The sequence below is a fragment of the Gobio gobio genome (genome assembly GCF_949357685.1).
Source record: "Gobio gobio genome assembly, chromosome: 10".
NCBI lineage: Eukaryota > Metazoa > Chordata > Actinopteri > Cypriniformes > Gobionidae > Gobio > Gobio gobio.
In genome coordinates, this window is record NC_137116.1 from 42,080,050 (window position 1) to 42,104,929 (window position 24,880).

The window sequence follows — 24,880 nt, forward strand, 5'->3', positions numbered from 1 at the left end:
AGAGAGAAAGAGAGAATGAGGGAGGGGAGAGACACGCTAATACATTTAGCAGGCCGGCGGCCTTCTACCCAAAAGCGAAACCTGGTTTTCCTCAAATTCGCAGGCAAATTAAAGTCTGAAAAAATATTAGATAGTTAGTTATAAGTCTGGGTAAGCTTGCATTATGAGCATCTGATCATGCAATAATATAAAGAATCTCATCATAACAACGTCTGCTGCATCAGCCCTAAATAAAATGATTTTCAACTCAGGGGAAAAACAAATCTGGTGCATTTACTAGATTAACTCAGCATCCTCACATGATATATACTGTTTGAATACTATACAGAACAATAACTTTAAGACTTTATTGCACCAGTTCAACGTGGTTCAAATGATAAATGGGAATTTCATAGCTAATTTAAACGACCCCTTTTGATTCCAGCCAGGAGGTCTAGCTATCTATCACGTACATTTTTGATCATCTGCATTTTCAGTGATTGATTGATCAAGCAGAAAAAGAATCGAACCGACATTCGGGTAATGTTCTGATGCAAAAAATACATACAGCAGTTCATGAAATCGGTTAAAGAATGTGCAGGTACTTTATATATATATATTTTTATATGTACATCAGAAAATATACCTCAATATCACAGGGTTAAATCCTGCAATATTGTATATGTTTTTGAGAGAGGGAAAAGGGAAAATATTGATGAAATTGAAACTGGCATGTATATCTACATTACTGACATCTCAACACACAAGATTGATTCTCTCTGTCCGGTGCTCACACAACACAAACGAAACCCCAATCCATATATATATATATTTATATATCTAGTTTTAGCATCCTCTAACTTAAACAGCACTACATCAACACAGCACTCAGAGGCATTGTGTCATGAACAAGCATGCTTATTCTGCACCGAGAACGCATGTGCTTTTCATAATACAACGATTTGAGAGAGATAGAGAGAGAGAGAGAGAGAATTGAACAAAGTCAACGTTTTCAGTCAGGAAATGAGAAATGCTTTAAGATACCCTTGACCGTTTTGCTTGCTGGTTGAAATAATGTGGTCCCTCCATGAGTTTGGGAATGATTTTGCCCACGGTAGCCCTGGACGCCCCCCACCCCCTCAGTCTCAGTCACATTAGTGCTCCATCCCACCCATGAAGAAATAAAAAGCAACAAAATACCAAACAAAACTAAAGAGGTCCACATACAAATGGAACAAACTGTACCAAACCACAACCAACCCACCAGAGGTAAAAAAAAATAAAAAAAAAAGAAACACATTCTATGGGGATTTGTGATTCTTTTCACATTATTATTATCATTATATTAATTTAGGGACTCTTAATTGAACTAGACTACAGTGTTATAATCCCATACATATCTTTAGGAAATATTTATATTTATATATATATATATATATATATTAGTTTTTATAATGATATCTTTACAGCACAAACAAATACATTCTCTCAAGTTTAGCATCACTATTGTCAACATCATCAATTGAAAATTCATATAGCGTTAAGATTCATATACTTTTTCATATTTTGGTACAGTATTCAAGTGTTTTGAAATTTGATCGAACTTTTTTAGTTGTATACGTCACAATAATAAACAGCACATTAAAACCCCTCTGCTCTATCCCGCTCCCCTCAGTATGTGATTTTAGATGAGCCCCACCCCCTCCCATCCCTCCCATCCCTCCCGCCCTTCTTATCTTTCACAGACGTTAGCACAAACGCACAAACAGGAAGTGTGAAGAAGTGTGGGGTTGTGGGTAGGGTTCAGGCACCACACTGCTAGAGTCACACGATCAACTTCTTTCTGTGGAAAGACAGAGAATACGCTGATATTACAATTCTGGCTAATAATAATCAATAAGTGGCTTGTGTCTAAATAAAATGAAATACTCAAAACTGAAATCAAATGTTTAAAATGCTACAGGCAGTGCTTGAAGTGGGAAAAAAGTGCCGGTACTTCTGGGGGTGGGTGAAATCGCCTCGGTTGAAGTGAGGGAGATCAGAGTACAGGCAACATGTGAGAAGTAAACAAAGGGGGGACGCTACAGATTAAAATACAGAAGTGCAGGTACTGTTCACTTTGAGCATTGGCTAAAAGTGAATTTAGGCATCACAACAATATAATGTACAGTATAAAAAAAGCCATATTCATTTTGAGATCGAAAAAAACCTCCAAAATCGTACCTTCCACTCACCAGCCATCTCCCGCTTCCTTAGATATTTCTTCGCTCACATCTGGTTGGAAAAGGAGGTGGGTGCCCCCTGCTGTTCATAGCCGCCCTGACCGTATTCTCCAGCCTGATTGTAGCCTTGCTGGCTGTAGTCGGGCTGGTAGCCTCCCTGGGAGCCGGCGTATGGGTCTGGCTGGCCATAACCTCCCTGGCCATAGGAATCAGGGGCAGGCTGCTTCTCTTGGGCAGGCTGTTGGCGCATAAATGGTGCGATGATCCCGGTCTCCTTGAATACAAACCACAGGTTACCTGTCCACAAAATCAGGTTGAGGAAGCCAAAGACCTGGAGAGAAAAAGAAAGGTAACAATGCAGTTTAAAATTTTGTTCGATTACAAGAGAGACATTAACCCTCTGGGATTCTTCATTTATGGGTCACACTCAGGACCTTCAGGTCAAAAATGACCCGGAGGGTGGGATTAAGATAAAAAAAAGATTATAAAATATATTTTAGTTCAATATTATTTTTTTTTTTCTTTTTCTGGTGTTTATATAATAATTTTATGATTTATAATCCATATTTATGCAATAATTATGACCAATTTTTTCCCATTGAATATAATAAAAAATTTATATATATGTATTATTATTATTATTTTTTTATTAAAGCTGTATTTCATCTTAGAGTCAAGCCTAGGCCTCATGAAAGCAATTTTTTTAATGAGATCGGTGCCATCCGGTGGACAGATTGAGCATTTTAATCACGCAATAGCACATTTTTACCACTATAGTGGATCTTGCGTTTTATAAAAAAAAAAGTAAAAATCCTAGCTTTATCGGAATGGTCCGAAACTTGGTGACTTTATTGGTACTTGGTATATGAACACCCAAACAAATCGGGGACAGGATTTGAAAATTGTCACACTCAGGACCTTCGGGTCAAAAATTACCCCCTAGGAAAGGAATGGGAAATTAGTTTTTTTGTGCATACAATCTACAAATCAGCCAGGATGCAGAAAAAAGGACTCAACAGTGAAGGGGTGAATCTCTAAAACATCAAGAGTGCAAAACAGACAAAACAACTCACACACACTTATACACACAAAAACACACGCACACACAAATGAATGCGTGTCATTCCAAAAGCTAATTGTGTTTTTGTGTGTGTGTGTTTTTTTTGTTTTGCACTCTTGATGTTTTAGAGATTCACCCCTTCACTGTTGAGTCCTTTTTTTCTGCATCCTGGCTGATTTGTAGATTGTATGCACAAAAGAACTCTGTATTTTCATATTTTTGCCAATTTCCCATTCATTTCCTATGGGGGTCATTTTTGACCCGAACGTCCTGAGTGTGACTATTTTTTTACGACCTCTTAGACTTTTCAAATCCTGGTCAGAAATGACTGAAGAGCCCCAGAGGGTTAAAGGACATTATAGTTCTCCCAGAAATGAAAATTCTCTAATCATATACTCACCCTTATTCCACCCTCAATGTATATGACTTTCCTTCTTCAAATAAACACAAATAAAGATTTTTAGGAAAGTACTGTAATCAATCTCTGCGAGTCCATATAATGCAATGGGTTCTGCTCGGTTGATGCTTGAAAAAGCACACAATGACCCCAGTGGATGAATCAATGTCTTCTGAAGTGAAACGATAGGTATAAGAAAAATACTTTTTAAAACAATAAATCAGTGCTTTCGGTCATCTGTCCTAGGTGCGTTAACAAGTTCAGCTTGACATATACGTGAGCTCGCTGTGAAGTTTGCACAAGAAGAGGCTGTTCTTTAATGTTACTTCTCGTGCAAACTTCACAATGTGCTTACTTCAAGCAATGATTTATTGTTAAAAAAAGTTAAAAATACTAGTATTTTTCCTACACACACCTATCATTTTGCTTCAGAAAATACTAGATTCATCCACTGGGCTGGAATGGATTTCTGTCACGATCGCTGAGTGTGGTTTTTCATTTAACGGCATAATATGGAGATTGATAATATTCCTAAAACAATTTGTTTGTGTTTGTCTGAAGAAAGAAAGTCATACACATCTGGGATGGCATGAGGGTGAGTAAATGATGAGAATTTTTATTTTGGGGTGAGCTGCATAAAAAATGTTTTATCAATAAGGGAAATTCTCATATAGCCGAACAGAACCGACTCACCACAGAAGTATTAAGACCGGACATGACGGGGTCGTGAACTTCACGGCAGCGGTTGCCTTCCTTTTCACAGACGGGGAGCAGTTCCAGAACCTTCTCTGGGTCTGTAGCTGTCTTGACATCGGACAAACCCTTTGCCCATGCTGCCGAGCTCACCAGCCACATGAAGGTGAATACACACGTCACGCCAAAATCCTGCAATCATTTTATTTATATAGAATTATACATAAATATACAGGCTTGGGTTGTATGAAACACTGAGCTGTAATATTAAATGAATAGTTCACCCAACATTCAAAATTCTGCTATTATGCGGTACTACTAATACCACACGGAAACATCTCACGATTTGTATCACTCCTCTTGTTTCTGCCGGATCTATACTGCCAGCGCTTCTCACAGTGAGCGTCAATGGCAGAAGAGCAAACACACTATACAAATTACAAACTGTTACTGACTTAAGAATACTGAAGGTAAGAATATAGTTGTTTAGACCTCAAATATGCAATTTATATATAAATATGGTGCTTGTTTGAAAATTTGTTTAGACATTTTCAGAGATGTGCGCTCTAGGCGGTTTGCGTTTAGTGCTCTTGTACCAGTCTGTCTATACACACACAAAAAACTATAATTTCTAGCATATAGGTCAGTAAATAATGACAGATTTTTAATTTTTGGGTAAACTAAACATTTAACAAACTGCTGCCTTAATGCTTATATAACATGGAAGAAAACTCACAATCAGTGGTCCTTTATTATTCTCGCGATACTTCTCAAAGGCAAAGACATAGATGCTGAGAGCTGACATGGAATACAGGAATGCAAAAACGGCTATGGTGACGAAGAACTCTGCCGAGGACGAGTAGTCCCCAACCAGGAAGAAACGTTCAGTCTCGCCATTCTTGCAGACGGGGGCATCGAAATACACTTGATGAAGCCTGGAAGAGAAACAGGGCAATTACTGAGAAAGTGCTGTAAAACTGTGCACAGAAACACTAGGATTCAATTAAATATATATAATATTATAGGGGTTTTAAACTGGGGTTCAGAGAAAAATACTGTAAAAATGTAGAGAAAATATAATAATAAATAAATAATAAAAAGAAGAGGGAAGGAACAAAGCAATATATAACATATGATAGTGCATAATATTATATGGTCACAGTTATGTTCAGTTTGTTTTAGCTATCAGCGATTAGTTTGTATTCACTAGTTTCCTGTTTTCCTTTGTTCATTTTCCTGCCACTCCTTGGTTACTATGGTTTCTGTCATGATGAGTTCATAGGTTTCAGCTGTGTTTGATTAATTACCTTGTTTCGTCAGTCTATTTAAGTTCCTTGCCTGAATTCATTGTCCGGTCACATCTATGTTTAGTGTGTGTTGCTCGTTGACGGAATCTGTCACAGGTGCATACGCATACGCAGTGGCTCATAAGAGGCACAATTTTTTGACCTACACGGAGGAGTTTTGCCGTCTTGTCGTCACCAGCCCCTTTGATGACAAGACCCTGAAGTCTTTGTTCTGGATCGGGGCTAATTATTACCCTCCCGTTGACCTCCCGGACACCTGGAGGGAGGCCGTCACTAGGTGTCTGGAGAGCGTCTTGCCCGGTCCAGAGCACAGCCAGACCCAGAGCCTGAATCACCACCATCGACCACAGAGAAGTCGTGTGAGCCCCCCGCAGATGGAGTGAGACGAGAAGAGGACAGCGCTTACCATCGTCCCAGAAGAGGAGCCCCACAGTGAGTCTGACCAGGACTGTAAGCCCGCGACATCAGCAGCCGAGGGAATAGTGAATGTGGGCAATGAGGACTGGCTGATTGGCTGGGAAACAGAGGTATTGACTCCCACCCTATCCCACCCGGTACCTTCATCTTCACTGTTTCTAGACAGCACTAAAAACTGTATGGATTATGACTTTACTGCTGAGCCTTCATCATCGCTGCTTCTAGAAAGCAGTAAGATCAATATAGCCTGTGATTTATCTGTTTATTCTTCATCATCGCTGTGTAATGACAGCATTGATACCTGTTTGGACTGTGTCAAACTAACCTTGATCCTGTCAAGTTTCGTGTTACCACCATTACAGCAGAGCTGAGGCAGTTGGAAGTTTGCAGCCCTTCGCCACCTCTAGGGTGCCCTACCGGGACGTCGAGCCTCAGGTCGTACAACTACCAGCAGTGCCTGTGCAAGAGGATCCTTCCATCTCCTTCCACCTTTGGCTCCACCAGAGACCCTCAGCCTTAAGGCTCCACCAGGTTCCCTCGTCCCAACGGCTCCCCCTTTGTCAGTCGTCACTCTACTTCTGCCACGAACCTAGAGGCTGTCCGTTGCGCTCCTTCCTTCCACCCCTACAGCTGCAGCAAGGTCCTCCTTCCCTTCAGCTTCGCCTCTGTCCTCAGTCACATCGGCATTGCCCCAGTCCTTGGGTACTCTGGCTCCGTCTCCGTCACACGACGCCATGGCATCGCCTAGGTCTCCAGTGTTCAGTTCCATCAGCCCTCCGTCTGCACCTATGGATCCATCTGCCTCGTCTCCTTCGGTGGTCCCCCAGCTGTCGTCAGCCACAACACCATCTTGGTTCCTCCCTTACTCGACTCCAGCGGGGGCTGTCATCACCGCTGGGCTCTGGGTCTGCGGCATCAGGCTTTTTCCATCATCCCCACCAGGGAATCGTCGTCCACTTGCCGCCATTCCTCGGTCACCGTCTTCTGCCACCATCTCTTCACCACATCCTATCACCCTTCCTTCGCCACATCCTCGTCCACCTCCAAAACCCCCTCCATCCCTCCCTCTGCTCTTTTTCAGTTACGGCGCGAGGTTGTGCCTTGCTGGAGGGGGGGTGTAATGTCACAGTTATTTTCAGTTTGTTTTAGTTATCATAAACTTTTGGTTTGTATTCACTACTTTGCTGTTTTCCCACCACTCCTTATTTAATATGGTTTCTGTCATTGAGTTCGGTATTAGGTTTCAGCTGTGTTTGATTAATGACCTTTTTTTTTTTTTGTCAGTCTAATTAAGTTGTATCCTTGCCTGCACTTCTTGTCCGGCCACGTCTGTGTTGCCTGCTTGCCTGTTCTGTGGAATATTATTATTAAACTTGGTGTTGGAACTTTATTCCTTGTCTTTGTCTGTTTACCTGCAACCACCCGTGACATATATATGATATAATGTTACTAATTGTTCCATCCACACAATATAAATGGTTCTTAGATTCAGTATATAGTGGCATTTATATTTTAAAGTGCCCCTATTATGGTTTATCGACTATTCCCTTTCATGCAGTGTGTAATACAGTTGTTCGTGAATGTAAATGTTCTGCAAAGTTGAAAATGCATGATAAAGTTATTGTCATCCCAATAAAGAATCGATTCTGAACTGCCTAAACGAGTCGTATGTAATTCAAATCCCACTCCGTTATGGTTCTAAGTCACTAGATAAAACATTTGTATAATGCCCGTCTATGTTGTATGTTGTCTGCCCAAACAACTCGACCCGCCCTTCAACGCATGATTTTACTGACGACTGCTTCTCAAAAACGCAAAACGCTTGCTCTTGAAAGATTTTGGTCAGTATCCAGTTTATTTGGACCAACTTGCTCCTTAGAATCACAACCTGTAAGTATGAATAATTATTGATGTATATCTCTTCTACTGGGTGTTCAAAATAGGTGTACATTTCCGGCTAACTTGTGTTATTACTGTCTTACTGAAATACTTCTGCTAAGCCACTGTGGGCCTCTATTGCCTAAACTTGTATCTATTAATGCATATTGGATGGAGCATGATTTGTTCTACAAAATGTAATGTTACATCAGTCATTCACGTTAGTGCTCGGCTATGCGCTGTTATTGATAAAGTTCACTCATGTGCACCACAATAAATTAGAAATAAACACATCGGTTTGTTGATGGACATACACTTGTTAATGCTGATTGTGAGGAATTACAGTTGCAACATCTCATAATGTACCTCAAAATGAGTAGCGCATCACTGAGGACCTCCAAAACAAAATTAAGAACCTTTAAAATAGCATAATAGGGGCACTTTTAAAGGGTTAGTTCACCCAAAAACGCCTCTCGCAGTTCAAAATGCTCACGCTACGTCTGACGACATTGCACACCAGTTAAACGCTCGCCAGACATGGCGCAAGCATTTTGAACTGCGAGAGGCGCGGGCGCTACACTTTTTCAGTAAGTTGAATACAGAAGACGGTCCGTCGGAAGTTAGACATTTTACTTAAAAAATGTTTAAATATGGACAATTTTCTTACACAAATGCATTGCTTCGCTACAGAAGGCCTTTATTAACCCACCCGGAGCCGTGTTGCAGCAGTTATGGTGGATATAGATGCACTTTTATGGACTTCAAAAACAGAGCAACATTCACTGACATTTTTTAATATAACTCTGATTGTGTTCGTCTGAAAGAAGAATGTCATATACACCTAGGATGACATGAGGGTGAGTAAATCATGGGCTAATTTTACTAAATTGAACTAACCCTTTAAGAAGGGAAAATATATTCGTTTTTTTTTTTTTTTTAAACCCTGTCAAATAAAACACCAAAGGGCTTTTACAGCATTATAAGCTGTTTCTGAAAAAGTAAAAGCATATTGATGAACAAGTACAACTTCAAATTAAACAACTACGGAACGGCCACACAGGTGTTAAAGTCAGTCAGGGGTACCTGAATGGATACTCAAAATCCACATCTATTTTCAGGTCACTGTCTGATCTGTTCCTGCACTCTACGCTCATCCTGAAGGAGCCGGAGTAACTCCCACAGGTGGAGAATGCAAAGATGGCAAACACCTGGAAAAAAGAGAGAGGTTTACATTTATGCATTTGGCAGGTGCGACTGATTAAACATACAAATATTTACCAAATATGTACATTTCAGAGGAGATTCTGTTAATTTATTTATTTAGTTATTACAGTATACATTTTGTGGCTTTGTAGGCAAAACTTTTTTTTTAAGACTAGTGCAAATGCAGTAATGTCAAATTTGACATTAAAACTGTTTACTGTAGGAGGACGTGTGTATCAATGCAATTAAAATACTGACTAAATAAACCAAACGAAAGCATCTTTTACCATGTGACACCAGCATGCTGACATGGACATAAGCACATTATTTTTCCTTTCAGGATTTGAATCTGGGAGATTGAGCCATAGAGATTACTTATGGACTTTGGATGGTGGAGGGACTGAATGGAGAATGAAGCTATTCAATTTCACTGAGATACTCTGCCATCTGTCATATCGCTGGGCTGTGTTATGAACCTAGGCAACACCACAGGAGATGAAAACAACAGACACACATCAAGCCACAGTAAACCATGCTAAACAAAGACTATGCAAACAAGTCCAATGACGCCAGGAAAAACTGGTAAAAAGCCTTAACAAAGTAAGTTAAAAAAGAACAAATAATCACAACCAGCAGACCAAACAAGGTCTAAGCAAGAGAGACTATATTAAATAATTATTATTAAAAAATTTAAAAAAGAGTCAGGTCACACAAGTGAAAACAGACCAGACAAAAACTCACCGGGCAAGACAGACCAAACAAATCAAATCTGATCAAATCAAACACAATTAGATCAGCTCACATTACCAAGGCCAGAAAAGACTGATCCCAGATGGAAACCAGCTCAAAATCAACTAAATGTAATAAAATGATTTGATTTAATATTTCCTATTTATAAATTATGCCATGTGGGTGTATATGTTGTGTAGCCTACTTGAACAAAAATATATTAATATATATTTAATATATAACATATTTTACAAATACATTAAAACACACTGTAGTGCCCTGTGCAGTAAAGACAGGATACAAATGGTCTTGTTCAATATTTTACTATGTAGCCTGTTATTTGATGATGCCATTTTCTACCCAGCACAAAGTGAAGGAGCACTGTGTGACAACTAGATGGCATCAATACCCTACATTTGTGAATGTTCTCTCAAGTCAATGGTATGTTCAAGGTGTGCTTACGGTGCATTTACACGGACACTGAGCGGGTGTTATCAGTTCATTCCCATGTAAGATTAGCAACACGCTCAGGTGGTGGCTTATGGGACTGACAGCGTGATTGAAAGCAGTGTACGAGAGCGTTCATAATTTGAGAAAAACTCAAGTTTATGCAAATGAGAAGCGGAAAAACGGCAGGTGGCAGCAAACAGCTGTGAGGTCCAGGTATGGCGTATGCATTTAAAAATATGTAGATTGTGTTGGAGTTTCAGCTGGATTTAGTCTGTATATCATATTGTATATAAGCCTATACTGGTTGTTTTGTAGTTACTTACATGTGTTAAATATTGCAGTTTAGACACTTTCATTGTGAATAGTCACAAATTATTAATTTGACACCGTATCTTTATCTTGTTGGCATTCTGAAACAAACCTTGCATCTTTCCAACTGTAATTGTGCGTAGGCCTATACATGAGTTGATTAACATACTTGCTATAGACACCACAAAGCAGAGGCGTATATATTGTTTTAAGCAGCACTGAGCTGAGTTTTATCGCTGGCTTTGCCCGGATGAATGTACAGATACAAAAATTTTAAATAAACGTTATATAATATAATGTTCAAATGTAAAATTACTGAGTACAAGAATTGCATGGATGTTTGTGGTAAAATCGCCTTTATTTTTTCCTATGCTTTAAGAGTGGCGGCTAAAAATTTTGGAGGAAGAACTGAAAAGTCAATCAGAATAGGGAAACTGGTGCTATTTAACACAAAATAAATTCAGTTAGTAAGTGTACTTGTGTACTTTAAAATTAGGTTGCATATAAGTTGTACTTAAATGTTATTTATTACTGCTGCCAGTGTATTTAAAAGTAATTTATATTTCATACAATGATATTAAATAAACAGAATCTCCTTTGATATATATATATATATATATATATATATATATATATATATATATATATATATATATATATATATATATATATATATATATATATATACATACATACGTATACACAAGTAATTAATCAGAAACACACAATGGTAACCAGTTACAGCTGTAAAGAATCCAGCACCCAACCCAAACCAAGCTGAAGAAAATAGTGACCATACAGAAATTAAACAGCTTTGGACCCAAAAATGAAAATTGTGAACTTACCCATTCTAAGATTTTGATGAAACCCAATGGGACTTTCAGCACCCTGAATTGCCCATTGGCAACCAACTGTCAAAAGAACAACATTTGAAAACGTTAGATAAGATGACAGACGGACAGACAGACAGACAGACAGACAGACAGACAGACAGACAGACAGACAGACAGACAGACAGACAGACAGACAGACAGGCAGACATAGATAGATAGACAGACAGACAGACAGACATAGATAGATAGATAGATAGATAGATAGATAGATAGATAGATAGATAGATAGATAGATAGATAGATAGATAGATAGATAGATAGATAGATAGATAGATAGATGAAAATGTGTTATGTATGATGTGGTTTACTCTCCACCACGATGACTCATTACACAAACAGGCCTTCGCTCATATAAGAGCTCGTTTATTTTGAAGCTTTGTGAAACCTACGCATAGCATCTGCTGCTGCTAAAGCATCGCCAAGAAAATACAAAAATCTGTATCAAAGCAGTGACACGATGAAAAAATAAAACGACAACATTGTTTCAATCCATAAATTATTGATATTTCATATCCACGTATATTTGTGTTTAGGCTATGACTGAAGCTCAAGGCAAAAGAAGGGAACTGTGTCGCCAGGACCTTGAACCACGGCCAAAATGCCTGCGCGCGCGTCAGCGTCATCTCCAGGCAAAAGAGCCGCTAAACAGCAAACGATGGAGATTTTCTAAAACCGTTTTTGCACACCAAAATCTATAAAAAATAATAACAATAACTGATGGCGCTCGTCTCTAGCGATGTGGTAAAATGCAAGGTCCTTCATTGAGGGCAAATGAAGTGTGTCGCTTAGCTGTTCCAGCTCTTTCTACTTCAAGCATGACAACATTATTATGATATTTGGATATATTTGATCATCAGACCCGCTGTATGTGATACCGATTTTATTCGGACATAATGACGTAGGAAGGTGCGGTTTCACACGACACCATTGTTTGCCCGTGAGGATGGTCCTCCTTTAAACACCATACGAAAAAAAAAATCAATACATCGATTTAGGACTCCTCTTTACGTAATTGAATTATTCATTGCAATATATAATATTGGTTTACACATGAATGCAGCTCACATCACCTTGCAAAAATATGTATCCGATGATGTTCTATAACATCAATAACCAATTTGATTGCGCGTCATCCCTGCAGATAGGCTATTGCCTAATAAAATAACAACAACAATAATAAAAAGATTTTAAAAAAGACGAAAGGGCCAGAGCTCAGAGCTGAAAGTCACAGTGTTGGGATGGAAGTCAGCTGCCATTTTAAAGAGCATCTCCAAGAGCGCATCTGCATGTTATAAAGGCCCGCGTGCAGTCGCTTTGGATTGATGTTACGCTTTCGCACAAAACAAAATGTAAGATTGCAAAAAAATGTTATTATATAATATCAAAACATGTTTATTTAATAACGGTGTAATTACAAGTACCCTTTACGAATACGTCAAGTAAATAGCGCTTCATCGGATCTGCTTCAAATACCACACAGAAATCATAACGTCAAATATGTATTAAAAACGAAAATATAGGAAGTCACGAAAGAGAGCCCCTTGAAATACTGTAGCAACGAACAGACGGACAGGACCAGCAGGGCACCTCTCCCTATAAGAATTTTCCACCATAATTTCTAAACGCATCTTCGTCGTCTACAATCAACCCGAACTGAAAGGCAAACGAAACACATGCACGTGATAAACACAGCAATAATATACCAAAATAATTTTTTGCCCCCAAAATGCCCTACCTGGTTTACAATATCCATGTTAGTCGCCTGCTCGTAGATAGGAGAAATAGCTATAATCGGGAGGCGAGAGATGGAAGCGGAACAGCCCGCGGAGGGGGAGGGAAGATCGACGGAACAGCATCAGCTGCGTCACGCGCTTCCAGAAGGCGTTTTTGGTGCGCAAAAAGCGGGATGAATTGACCGACGCTGGTCGCAATAGAGCAATGATATCATTAACCTGCCACAATTTACGTGATTCTTCTAGCTCTTTCTTAAACGATGCACTCGAATATGATATTTATCCTCTAATGAGTTGTTGTTTCACTGGAAGGCTGCTCGCACTGCAGAGGCCGTAAATTATGAATGTGATTGATCACAACACCAAATTCAATGGCTAGTACTAAGTGCTGAGATTGAATTAGGTCGTTTAATTTATCAGTGGTTATTATGTGGAACGCTAAAATTCCATTTGGGAAATAACTATTCGTGAAAGCAGCCTTTTAAAAAAAAAACTACGACAACAACAACAGGACAGCATCACAGATGAATAACTTCAAATCTACATGAGAATGATGTTGGACTGTGTGGTGGATATTCTGGAGTTCCAGTAACTCAGGATTCATTGGGCACTCGGTAGAACTTCATATCTTTAAGTAATCTTGTTAAAATGCCATAATGAACGTATTCTAGGTTTATTAAGATATTGTAGACTAAACAATGTGTTTAGAATGTTCTTCCATAAAGAGATGGACTGATAATGACGACTCGTACACTCGTTTTAGTGAGGGAAAATGAACACAAATGCTAAAACATTTACACAAGAGATTATTCACAATTATAATCCGATAATATATATCCGTAATGTATAAATATTATCATAAAATTGTATTTGGTGTGATGAATAATGGTGGAATGGCCACTTTTATTCCTTACTTTCTACTTCCTCCCTTTGAAGCCCAAAGCACTGCAGCTGGTCTTGTTCTCACTGCTAAAGAAAACACTCATTACGTCTCTCTATGTATGCTATGAGAGCATCTCAATGGCAAAACATGTGCTTTAATTTCCCCTCATTATTGTAGATGAGGCTGAGAAATGCTGAACTTTGATAAAGAAGTGATGACGCAGAACATTTTTTGTCATAGATCCAGATGTCTGGAAGAAGGGGTGGAACAGTTGTGCTCGAGGGCCAATAGGGCTAAAGAAATTGCCCTCCCCCACAATGCACCACTATATTTGAAGCCATTGTCTTGCAAAGCGGTCTGGCCTCAAATCAGTGCTGAAGATTTCCAGTAACACACTATGCATCAGTACAGCTTATAGTTCCCAGAAAATCTTTCCTTCACACGGACTGTTCCCCAAGTCTAAGTGGTTTATGAATTGAAGGTTGTGAATCCTGATCATAAATATGTATGTACCTTAGAAGATTTGTTGATGTCAGAGAGATGGAGTACTTGATGGAGGAGAAAGAACATAGGCAACTTAATTTGGGGAATTTTCTTTCTCTCTCGCCTAAACACATATAGTATAGAGCAGCCAGGTGGGACTTGATCCCACAATCCTTAGCTCTGGAGGCTGATGGCTTATCCTTATGGCCACTGGGCCTGTAATCAGAAAATGTTTGCATTACAAAATGGCTTTGCGAAAAGCTTTCTCACAATAGCCCAGATAATAAAAAAAAGACAGGTTGCAAACAGTGGAAACATTTCCTCTTTATATTGGTTTACAAACATCATTCAGAATTTAAGAAATAAACTCTCATTCAACCACACATATAAATATGAAGTGGTTTTATTAATAATGTTCTGTATATTTACACTAATGTAATAAAATTGTTTTGGAAGGGAGCAAATGCTGGGGATTACATAGAAACGTGGTATGTCAGATATGCTCACATCTGCAGTGTGTGGTAATTTTATTTTTAGAAATGTTCAGTAATTTCCATTTTTATTGAATGAGCTCGATGAATAGAGAGCTGTGTCCTCCGACTGAATAGATCATTGTTGCTATGGCTGTCCTATAGGTATTGTGATCAGTAAAAGAAAACTGACGAGACTAAAGTGGGTAGGTATATAAACAATATTTGTAAAATCATCCACATGTATGATACAGCAGAAATGGAATAAAAAAGAAATTAAAAGAAAAAAGGCAAAAATATACTGTTCACTGTCCTAAAAAATGTCCTGGCCATGCTCTGTACAACCAGACACAAGTAGGATTTGTTGCTCCTAAACAGTGTGCTTTTTGTTTCAAGATGATATTTTTTTTATTTTAAAATTGAATTGCAAGTTGGAATTGGAGTAAACACCACTTTAACCCACATTCAAAAACGATCAAGCAATACTGGAGCCTATAATGGACAACTGGAGAAGAAAAAAAACCCACATACACACAAAATGCAAGACAAACCTGAAAAGAAAAAAAAAAACTTTTTATAAGTGTTGATGCAGATTATTTCAATTATGTATTATTATTATTATATTATTTAAATACTTTAAATGACTGTTTTTATATTTTAGGTAGGAGTATCCCTCCTAAGTGACATTTAAAATTAGACAGACAGACATAAACAAGAATGATGGAGTAAAAACACATTTACATATATAAAACATGTTCAACATGATAAGCTGTTTATAAAAAGAGTCTTTTCAGAGATTTGTATTTAAAGAATTTAAAACTGCCATGTAGACAGGGTAAACGGGAGCGGGTCTCTTTCACAGCATGATCCACTCACACTATTTTTGAGCAAAACCTCCTTTTTCTGACTCAGAGCAGCATGAACAATGTGATTGGTCAGGCAGGATACTGTTGCTCCACCCAGTGAGGTCTTGATTGGCTCTTTTTCTGTTATATTTAGAAAGACGTAACACAAGTCATCTCATCAGCCAGCTCCTCTTCCTCGTGGCTCCTGATTGGCTCCTCGTCACTGTATATGGGTCCCATGTCTGCGTGGTTCAGGAAGCCTTGGCTTTCCCCAGAGCCCCCACGGTTTAGGAGATCACTTGCAGCACTTTCCATCTCATCTATGGTCATGTGACAGGCATCTGCAATCTCACGCTTGGCAAAGGCTACAAATTTTGGGTCCTTGGCATACAACCCCAAACCTTCAGAGATCAAGACCTGTGGATGAGAAAATGAAAGATCTGAAGTGACCGAGAGTGATGGAATTATACACGTGCAAATTACCTTTCAAAAGTTCTGGGGTTTTTGAAAGGGGTTCGGGGTCTGCAAGATTTTTTATTAGAAATTAATACATTTATTCAGCAAGAATGCATTAAATTGATCTAAAGTGACAGTGAAGACATTTATAATGTTACAAAATATTTCTATTTATAATAAATGTTGTTCTGTCAGAGAATCCTGAAAAAGAAGTATTACGGTTTCCACAAAAATGTTTTCCACATTGATAATAATAAGAATCTTTCTTGAGCCCTAGATCAGTATATTAGAATTATTTCTGAAAATCACGATTAAACGATTTGACAGGACTAATTTAAAAATGAAAACATTTTAAAATTAGAGCTGTCAAATCGATTAATCGCGATTAATCAAATCCAAAATAAAAGTTTGTGTTTACATAATATGTGTGTGTGTATTGTGTATAATTATTATGTATAAGTGCTGTAAATCGATGAAAAAAATACGAATTAATCAAATTTTTCCTGTAATTAATCATGATTAATCGCAATTAAAAAAACATTGGAGTTTTTAATATTTTGATACTGTAATAATTTCAGTTACTCTCCAAATGAATGAAGAAACAATTTAAAGACAGCATATTTTAAATATTTGTTGTAATGGCATCTTTTTATGAATGTAGGCCAGTATCACTGATACTAATGTTTCTATGAAATATTAATGACGTTACATTACAGTATAACTGAAAGCTACCACTATCAACATTTATTAGGCTTTAAAAAATAAAAAACATTAACAATATTATAATAAATGTTATATTTACCCACGGCCTTCCCAGTTAGACATAGTCTACACAGAAATTGAATAAAGTTATCAACCCCTTTCTTAACTGCATAAATAGTAAATTAAATATAGATTAATCATCATTAAAGCTACCATTTTTCCCGTTGTTCTTCCCGTTGTTCTTTGATGAATATTAATGACAGACATCATCAGTGCTGCTGTCATTTTAAGATCAGCCGCTGCCGAACATGACGCGGATCTGACGCGTTGTCACGCGCATCTCATTTTCATGTTCATTTAAGACGTTATTTAACTAATTTAAGACTCCTAATATGAGAATACTCTACAAAACTAGCGTTTTGGCAAAATTCTCTGTGTTATTTTTTGTTCAAGAGCGAAAGAGAACTCGATGTGTGCACGAGACTGGTGTCGAGTGTGTGTGTCAGGGTGTCCCTCGATTAGCTTCCTAGGTGGTGAATCAGTATATCGTGTACATGAATGTGTCCAACTCCCTGATCAGTGCCCTGACTAGCACTGAACTAGGGATCTGATTGAGACGCACCCACACAGACAGGACATTGACATACAGCGCGTTCTCTTGTGTCTTGTCGCGCTTAGATTGTTTAAAAGCATTTACATGAATAAGAGCGTGATCAAATAATGTAACGCTGGGCAAAAATGGATATAAATACGGATGCTGCGTTAATTGCATTAAATATTTTTAATGCGTTAAACTGAAAAAATGAATCGCCCGCGTTAACGCGTTAATTTGCCCAGCACTAGTGTATACATAAATACACACTCATTCATGTATATATTTAAGAACTATTTGCATGTACAGTGAGGAAAATAAGTATTTGAACACCCTGCTATTTTGCAAGTTGTCCCACTTAGAAATCATGGAGGGGTCTGAAATGGTCATCGTAGGTGCATGTCCACTGTGAGAGACATAATCTAAAAAAAGAAATTCAGAAATCACAATGTATGATTTTTTAACTATTTATTTGTATGATACAGCTGCAAATAAGTATTTGAACACCTGATAAAATCAATGTTAATATTTGGTACAGTAGCCTTTGTTTGCAATTACAGAGGTCAAACGTTTCCTGTAGTTTTTCACCAGGTTTGCACACACTGCAGGAGGGATTTTGGCCCACTCCTCCACACAGATCTTCTCTAGATCAGTCAGGTTTCTGGCCTGTCGCTGAGAAACACAGAGTTTGAGCTCCCTCCAAAGATTCTCTATTGGGTTTAGGTCTGGAGACGCCAGAACCTTGATATGCTTCTTACAGAGCCACTCCTTGGTTATCCTGGCTGTGTGCTTCGGGTCATTGTCATGTTGGAAGACCCAGCCTCGACCCATCTTCAATGCTCTAACTGAGATAAGGAGGTTGTTCCCCAAAATCTCGCAATACATGGCCCCGGTCATCCTCTCCTTCCTACCACCCCCATGCTTCACAGTAGGGATGGTGTTCTTGGGATGGTACTCATCATTCTTCTTCCTCCAAACACGTTTAGTGGAATTATGACCAAAAAGTTCTATTTTGGTCTCATCTGACCACATGACTTTCTCCCATGACTCCTCTGGATCATCCAAATGGTCATTGGCAAACTTAAGACGGGCCTGGACATGTGCTGGTTTAAGCAGGGGAACCTTCCGTGCCATGCATGATTTCAAACCATGACGTCTCAGTGTATTACCAACAGTAACCTTGAAAACGGTGGTCCCAGCTCTTTTCAGGTCATTGACCAGCTCCTCCTGTGTAGTTATGGGCTGATTTCTCACCTTTCTTAGGATCATTGAGACCCCAGAGGTGAGATCTTGGATGGAGCCCCAGTCCGAGGGAGATTGACAGTCATGTTTAATTTCTTCCATTTTCTAATGATTGCTCCAACAGTGGATCTTTTTTCACCAAGCTGCTTGGCAATTTCCACGTAACCCTTTCCAGCCTTGTGGAGGTATACAATTTTGTCTCTAGTGTTTTTGGACAGCTCTTTGGTCTTGGCCATGTTAGTAGTTGGATTCTTACTGATTGTATGGGGTGGTCAGGTGTCTTTATGCAGCTAACGACCTCAAACAGGTGCATCTAATTTAGGATAATAAATGGATTGGAGGTGGACATTTTAAAGGCAGACTAACAGGTCTTTGAGGGTCAGAATTCTAGCTGATAGACAAGTGTTCAAATACTTATTTGCAGCTGTATCATACAAATAAATAGTTAAAAAATCATACATTGTGATTTCTGGATTTTTTTTAATAGATTATGTCTCTCACAGTGGACATGCACCTACGATGGCAATTTCAGACCCCTCCATGATTTCTAAGTGGGAGAACTTGCAAAATAGCAGGGTGTTCAAATACTTATTTTCCTCACTGTATATACAGTATATATTTTTATATAATATTAATATTTTATATATAAATGTTAAAACAATATGTGTGTATTTATAAATGCTTAATAACTCTACACAGTACACACACATTTATTATGTAAACACAAACAAATCGATTTGACAGCACTATTTAAAATATATTCATATTATTGTATTATATTTATACAAAAACATTACATTACATTATTATATATTGTAAATTATATAAAGACGATAGATAGATAGATATATTATACTATACATCCATCATAGCAGCATTACTAATTTAATGAAGAGCTCCTGTGTTTGCTTCAGTGTTGCTGTGCTACTTTTGAAATGTTCCCTTGATGCTTTAATGTTGTTTTAGTTGTAACATGTTATAATGTTACTGTAATATTGATGTAGTTAAGCTGTAATGTGTCTGTAATGTTATTTTTGTTCTATTACTATAATGTTGCTCTCATGCTCTAGTGTTTCTCCACTCATACCGCTTCCACCAGACTGTCAGCGCTGCCTCTCTTCTCGCTGTAATGAGGACTGAGTTGGGTAGGGACTCTTAGGGTGGTGTAGGCTCTATATGGCTGCCCCCCTCCACCAGCAGAGGGTCCCGAGTACCATCCCGAACTGGGGTGCTGAACCGATGCAGGCACTCCAACGGAACTAGACTTTTTGTCCCAGATGCCCATATTACCAGCCCCCGCTGCTCCTTCCTCCTCTACCAAGATAAGGGGAGCGTAGAGGAGACGACCCCGTCGAGGGCCAGTGTTCGCCCAGGATGCTGTTGAACCCGTGGACGATCTTGCACTGCTGCGACGAGAATCGTAACTGCCGTATCCCTGAGCACGAGAGAGACAAAAAAAAATGAGTGACATAGGTTCTGTTCAAAAACTAAGTAATGTTGTCCTAAATATTCAAGGGAGCCACTCCTGTTATAAAAAGCAATTGTCTACCAGGAACTGTGAACTGTGTGAACATAAGGTGTTTCTTCATCTACAGGCGTTTTTAGACCCTGTGGGCTTTTGTAAAATAAAATCTGGTAGAATATTTTCAGGCTTGTTTAATCTTTCTTCTAAGACTACTTTCACAAGTAGCCTTTTAACATATCCATAATAAATATAATTAAAATATTTTGACACAAAATTGTTGGTCACATTTGTACAGCTGTGTACAATTTTACCCCTAGTACACTTTTTTTCTTAAATGTATTTACCAAACAGACAACAGTGTTAGTGAAGCACATACTTGAGATTGATACATAATCATTTTCACACAATAAATATTAAAATGTGTACATTTATTTCACTATTTGTTTCTTTTCATATTTGTTAAAATAATTATTATTCCATTGAAGGTCTGGGAAAAGGGTAAAACAACAAAATCAATAAAAGGCATTTGTGATAATGTGAAAAATTAATTTTTATGTCATTTATTTCAATGTTTTATTTTATTATCCAAGCCACCTTACTCATTGAATAAAACATAAATAAAATAAATAAATAAATCAAATTAATGTGAATACTAAAATAATGCATTTTATGAAATGTATATAATTACAACCCTGGAGAAGATGTAAGAACAAACATAACACTATTTGGTATATAGCATAGTAACATTACCTGTGAACGGACTCTGCAGGGTGGGGAGTTCTGGTGGTACGTTCCTGGGATGGGCAGATCATCGCTACTACCTTGCCTTCTTAAACACTGTATGTTAAATGAAGTCTTTCTCCCTGAGAAATGGACAAAAAAAACCAGGATGAAATATACAGATTAATTTAAGGCACAATCTCTTAATTACCTCCAAACAACATTATAATTAATAATTATGAAAAAATTAGATAATTTTACCAGTTGGTGTTGCTGGCAGTAGGCGTCTTCGTGCTGTCCTCCTTCCTTCTTCATAACTGTTTCCATAATGATTACCGTAGACAGGGTGTCTCATAGAGTGGCCATCATACATGTCTCTATGTCCTGAGAACATTGTGCTGTCCTCTGGATAACCATGCCTGAGGACGAAAAACAGATGTTAGATTTTTTCTTAAAGGTACACTATAAGGTACACTATTTTGGCCAAAGGTGTATACAAACAAGTGTGTATACAAACAACTCTCAGGAGCTCAGTGAATTCAAGCGTGGTAACGTGATAGGTTGCCTCCTGTGCAATGTGCAAGTCAACTTTGTGTGGCCTTCAGATTAGCTCAAGAACAGTGCGTAGAGAGCTTCATGGAATGGGTTTCCATGGCCGAGCAGCTGCATCCAAGCCTTACATCTCTGAGTGTAATGCAAAGTGTCAGATGCAGTGGTGTAAAGCACGCCGCCACTGGACTCTAGAGCAGTGGAGACGTGTTCTCTGGAGTGACAAATCACGCTTCTCTGTCTAGCAATCCAATGGATGGGTTTTTAGCTGTTGCCAGGAGAACGGTACTGGCCTGACTGCATTGTGCCAAGTGTAAAGTTTGGTGTATTATGGATTATTTATTTGGGGATGGCCCCTTCCTGTTCCAACATGACTGCGCACCAGTGCACAAAGCAAGGTCCATAAAGACACGGATGAGCGAGTTTGGTGTGGAGGAACTTGACCGGCCTGCACAGAGTCCTGACCTCAACCCGATAGAACACTTTTGGGATGAATTAGAGCGGAGACTGCGAGCCAGGCCTTCTCATCCAACATCAGTGCCTGACCTCACAAATGCGCTTCTAGAAAAATGGTGAAAAATTCCCATAAACACACTCCTAAACCCTGTGGAGAGCCTTCTCAGAAGAGTCAAAGCTGTTATAGCTGCAAAGGATGAGTCAACTCCACATTAAACCCTATGGATTAAGAATGGGATGTCATTAAAGTTCATGTGAATGTAAAAGCAGACATCCCAAAACTTTTGGCAATATAGTGTACACTATGTAACCTTTGGTTAACCCTTTGGTTAAATCTAGTGGTTAGAAAACAAAACTGCATGCATTTTGCGAAAGGACGTTGTTTTTGTTGTGCTTCAGCTCTGCGTGACTGTGTGGATGAATATGGTTATCCTACTGCTCATAAAACATTCACTACTAGGTTTAAGAGATATAACCAGTTTAGATGGAAAGGATCTTAAGCTGACTAGCTGAAGTAGTAACTGTAGCTATACCCATTAATAGACACGGTACTTCCTTGAAAAGTACTGCACTACAACAATAATGAAATGACTCTTAAAAGATGATGCTTTGCAATAAACTCTGTTAGAGAGCTACAAATGGCAATTTATCTGTTCAATAAAATACCTTACTCACCATTTGAGTAACAAAAAACGGCATCTCCGCATCGCCTTCACAACATTTACAAAAAATTATCCCATCAGGTCTAAAATATAAACTTACCATAGTGAATCAGGGTAAGACAAAAACACATTTTGGATGAAGGATTGATGATGTATTGAGAAAATAAAAGTTACACAGCATACCTTTTAAATTAAACTGCAACAAAATATTAATTCACTCATTCAGGCAAAGGTAAGAGTTTATGAGTACCTTTCTCTAGAGATGACACTCTCGCTGTCCTCGTCTTTTCCATAGAAGCGCTGCTCTCCAGGGTATTCACCACCTTCCTCTCTCCGAGACAGCGGAGAAGAGAACCTGTCTCTGGATTCCCTCCTGAGGGAGAAAAGAGGAAACCGGCAGTCAGCAGGAGACTGAGAGAACAGAAAAAGGTCCTGGGAGGTGCTACAAACTATCTGCTGAATGCTTACCTTGGGTATTTGTAGTACGATGGTCTATCAAAAAAAAAAAAGCGTTATGCAAAAATACAAATTAATTACATAGTTAATATGAGGTATAATGTATAATATAAATAAATGCAATACAACCAACTAGATTTACCTCTTGGGCAGCTGGTCAATCACACCATTCTTGTGTTGGTAATGAAGGGAGGAACGCATGCTGTCTCTTCTCCTGAAGTTTTCGTGCTCCAGAGGACCGTTACCATTCTGTGTTTTTGCAAGGGAGCTCCTACGTCCCAGTCCCCCATTCGAGATGCCATCTCCTGAGACAGGAACAGGTGCGACGCCAGGAGTAGTGGCCAAAGAGGAGCGCCGGCTTCTGCTTGAGGGCTCAGCGTGGCCTGCATAGCCATTTTCATTCTAAAAGGTCAGCAATATGAGAGAAAACACACCAGAATGATATATTAAAATAAAATATAAGTATGACAATTGTTTTAACGATTTATATTTATATTTACACTACCATTCAAAAGTTTGCAGTCAGTGTGATTTGTTTTTGAAAGAAATCAAAACTTATTTAGCAATAATATATTAGATTGATCAAAAGTGACAGTAAAAACATTTATAATGTTACAAAAGATTTGAACCTTCTATTCATCGAAGAATCGGTAAAACAAAAAGGTATCATGGTTTCCACAAAACCATGATTTTGCAACACTGATAATAATAAGAAATGTTTCTTGAGCACCAAATCAGTACATTTGAATGATTTCTGGAGGATCATGTGATACTGAAAACTATTTAAGGATTTGATTATTGCTGAAGCTAAACAAAAATAGAGCTAAACAGAGGCCCAGTGGCCTAATGGATAAGGCATCAGCCTCCGGAGCTGGGGATTGTGGGTTCAAGTCCCACCTGGGTTGTAAGCTTTTTGTGTGGCTGGACTGACAACACCTTAAAAGTGTCCGGCAAAATGTGGTGTACTTTACCTAAAGAAAGCAAACTATTAGCAATCATACAATCTTTGATTGACGTTAAGGCAATGCTATAGTTTATATACTCATTTAATTTGACCAAGCAAGCCACAACATCTACACCTACACTTACACCAAAAAATCCTCAGCCCAAACCATTATTCATTACCTGATATCTGCTCCTGTCAGAGTAAATCTGGTACTCAAATTACCATCCGTCCCCAAAGACCAAGTGTCTCATTACTCTGAATAATGTTCTAATTCTTCTGTCTCTGTCTATCTGGTTATAATGGAATATTTCCATTTAGTGAATCTACAGTATATGAACTCATTATGCAAAACAAATTCAGCTAATTGACTGATTAAAAAAAAAAAACGACTAATTTAATTTTCATAAATGTGCTCCAAAAGAATGTTGATGGTTTGAAGTGTTAAGCACCGTATAATGAGCATCATCCTCCTCTTGCTCCTCCTCCAAACCATCCTCGTCCTCCTCCATATCTGCATTCATGGCCAGTCTCATTTCTGGCCCCAAGTCCTGCAGAGTTCGCAGCCCTGCCTGACACAGATGCACACGGAAAGAGAGAGGTACCACAGTATATATGCAGCTCAGTTATACAACACATACAATCAGGCCACAGAAACCAAAATTACCAGAAAATTCAGAAACCAC

General features: G+C 38.5%; 2 protein-coding genes across 3 annotated transcripts in view; both read right to left on the bottom strand.

The window, feature by feature from the left end:
• Nucleotides 1-1,547: 1,547 nt before the first annotated feature.
• Nucleotides 1,548-13,320, bottom strand: sypa (synaptophysin a). 2 transcript variants are annotated; one of them, XM_079826822.1, is made up of 7 exons: nucleotides 13,273-13,320; nucleotides 11,490-11,555; nucleotides 9,037-9,161; nucleotides 5,088-5,286; nucleotides 4,352-4,543; nucleotides 2,214-2,532; nucleotides 1,548-1,822 (listed from the first exon to the last, which is right to left on the bottom strand). In XM_079826822.1, exons 1-6 carry the CDS (start codon nucleotides 13,288-13,290, stop codon nucleotides 2,248-2,250), a joined length of 885 nt encoding a protein of 294 aa, XP_079682948.1. In that variant the 5' UTR covers nucleotides 13,291-13,320; the 3' UTR covers nucleotides 1,548-1,822; nucleotides 2,214-2,247. The 2 variants fall into 2 exon arrangements, with proteins under 2 accessions (XP_079682948.1, XP_079682947.1); XM_079826821.1 differs by having other exon boundaries at nucleotides 2,203-2,532.
• Nucleotides 13,321-16,101: 2,781 nt separating this feature from the next.
• The window catches only part of cacna1fb (calcium channel, voltage-dependent, L type, alpha 1F subunit), a gene marked incomplete at its 3' end in the record, with an annotated part of 61,435 nt that continues 52,656 nt past the window's right edge, over nucleotides 16,102-24,880 (bottom strand). Inside the window, exons 40-47 of the mRNA XM_079826340.1 lie at nucleotides 24,647-24,766; nucleotides 23,394-23,653; nucleotides 23,264-23,287; nucleotides 23,046-23,168; nucleotides 21,390-21,547; nucleotides 21,159-21,271; nucleotides 20,031-20,378; nucleotides 16,102-16,368 (exon numbers count right to left, since the gene is read on the bottom strand). Of these exons, the coding sequence (XP_079682466.1) occupies nucleotides 16,102-16,368; nucleotides 20,031-20,378; nucleotides 21,159-21,271; nucleotides 21,390-21,547; nucleotides 23,046-23,168; nucleotides 23,264-23,287; nucleotides 23,394-23,653; nucleotides 24,647-24,766 (1,413 nt within the window). The remainder of the gene's footprint in view (nucleotides 16,369-20,030; nucleotides 20,379-21,158; nucleotides 21,272-21,389; nucleotides 21,548-23,045; nucleotides 23,169-23,263; nucleotides 23,288-23,393; nucleotides 23,654-24,646; nucleotides 24,767-24,880) is intronic.

Coding starts and splice junctions, on each gene's coding strand:
- sypa (XM_079826822.1), bottom strand. Junction 9,162..11,489: donor TCATCAAAATCTTAGAATGG/GTAAGTTCACAA, acceptor TCTTTTTTCCAG/GTGTTTGCCATCTTTGCATT. Junction 5,287..9,036: donor GATTTTGAGTATCCATTCAG/GTACCCCTGACT, acceptor TTTCTCTTCCAG/GCTTCATCAAGTGTATTTCG.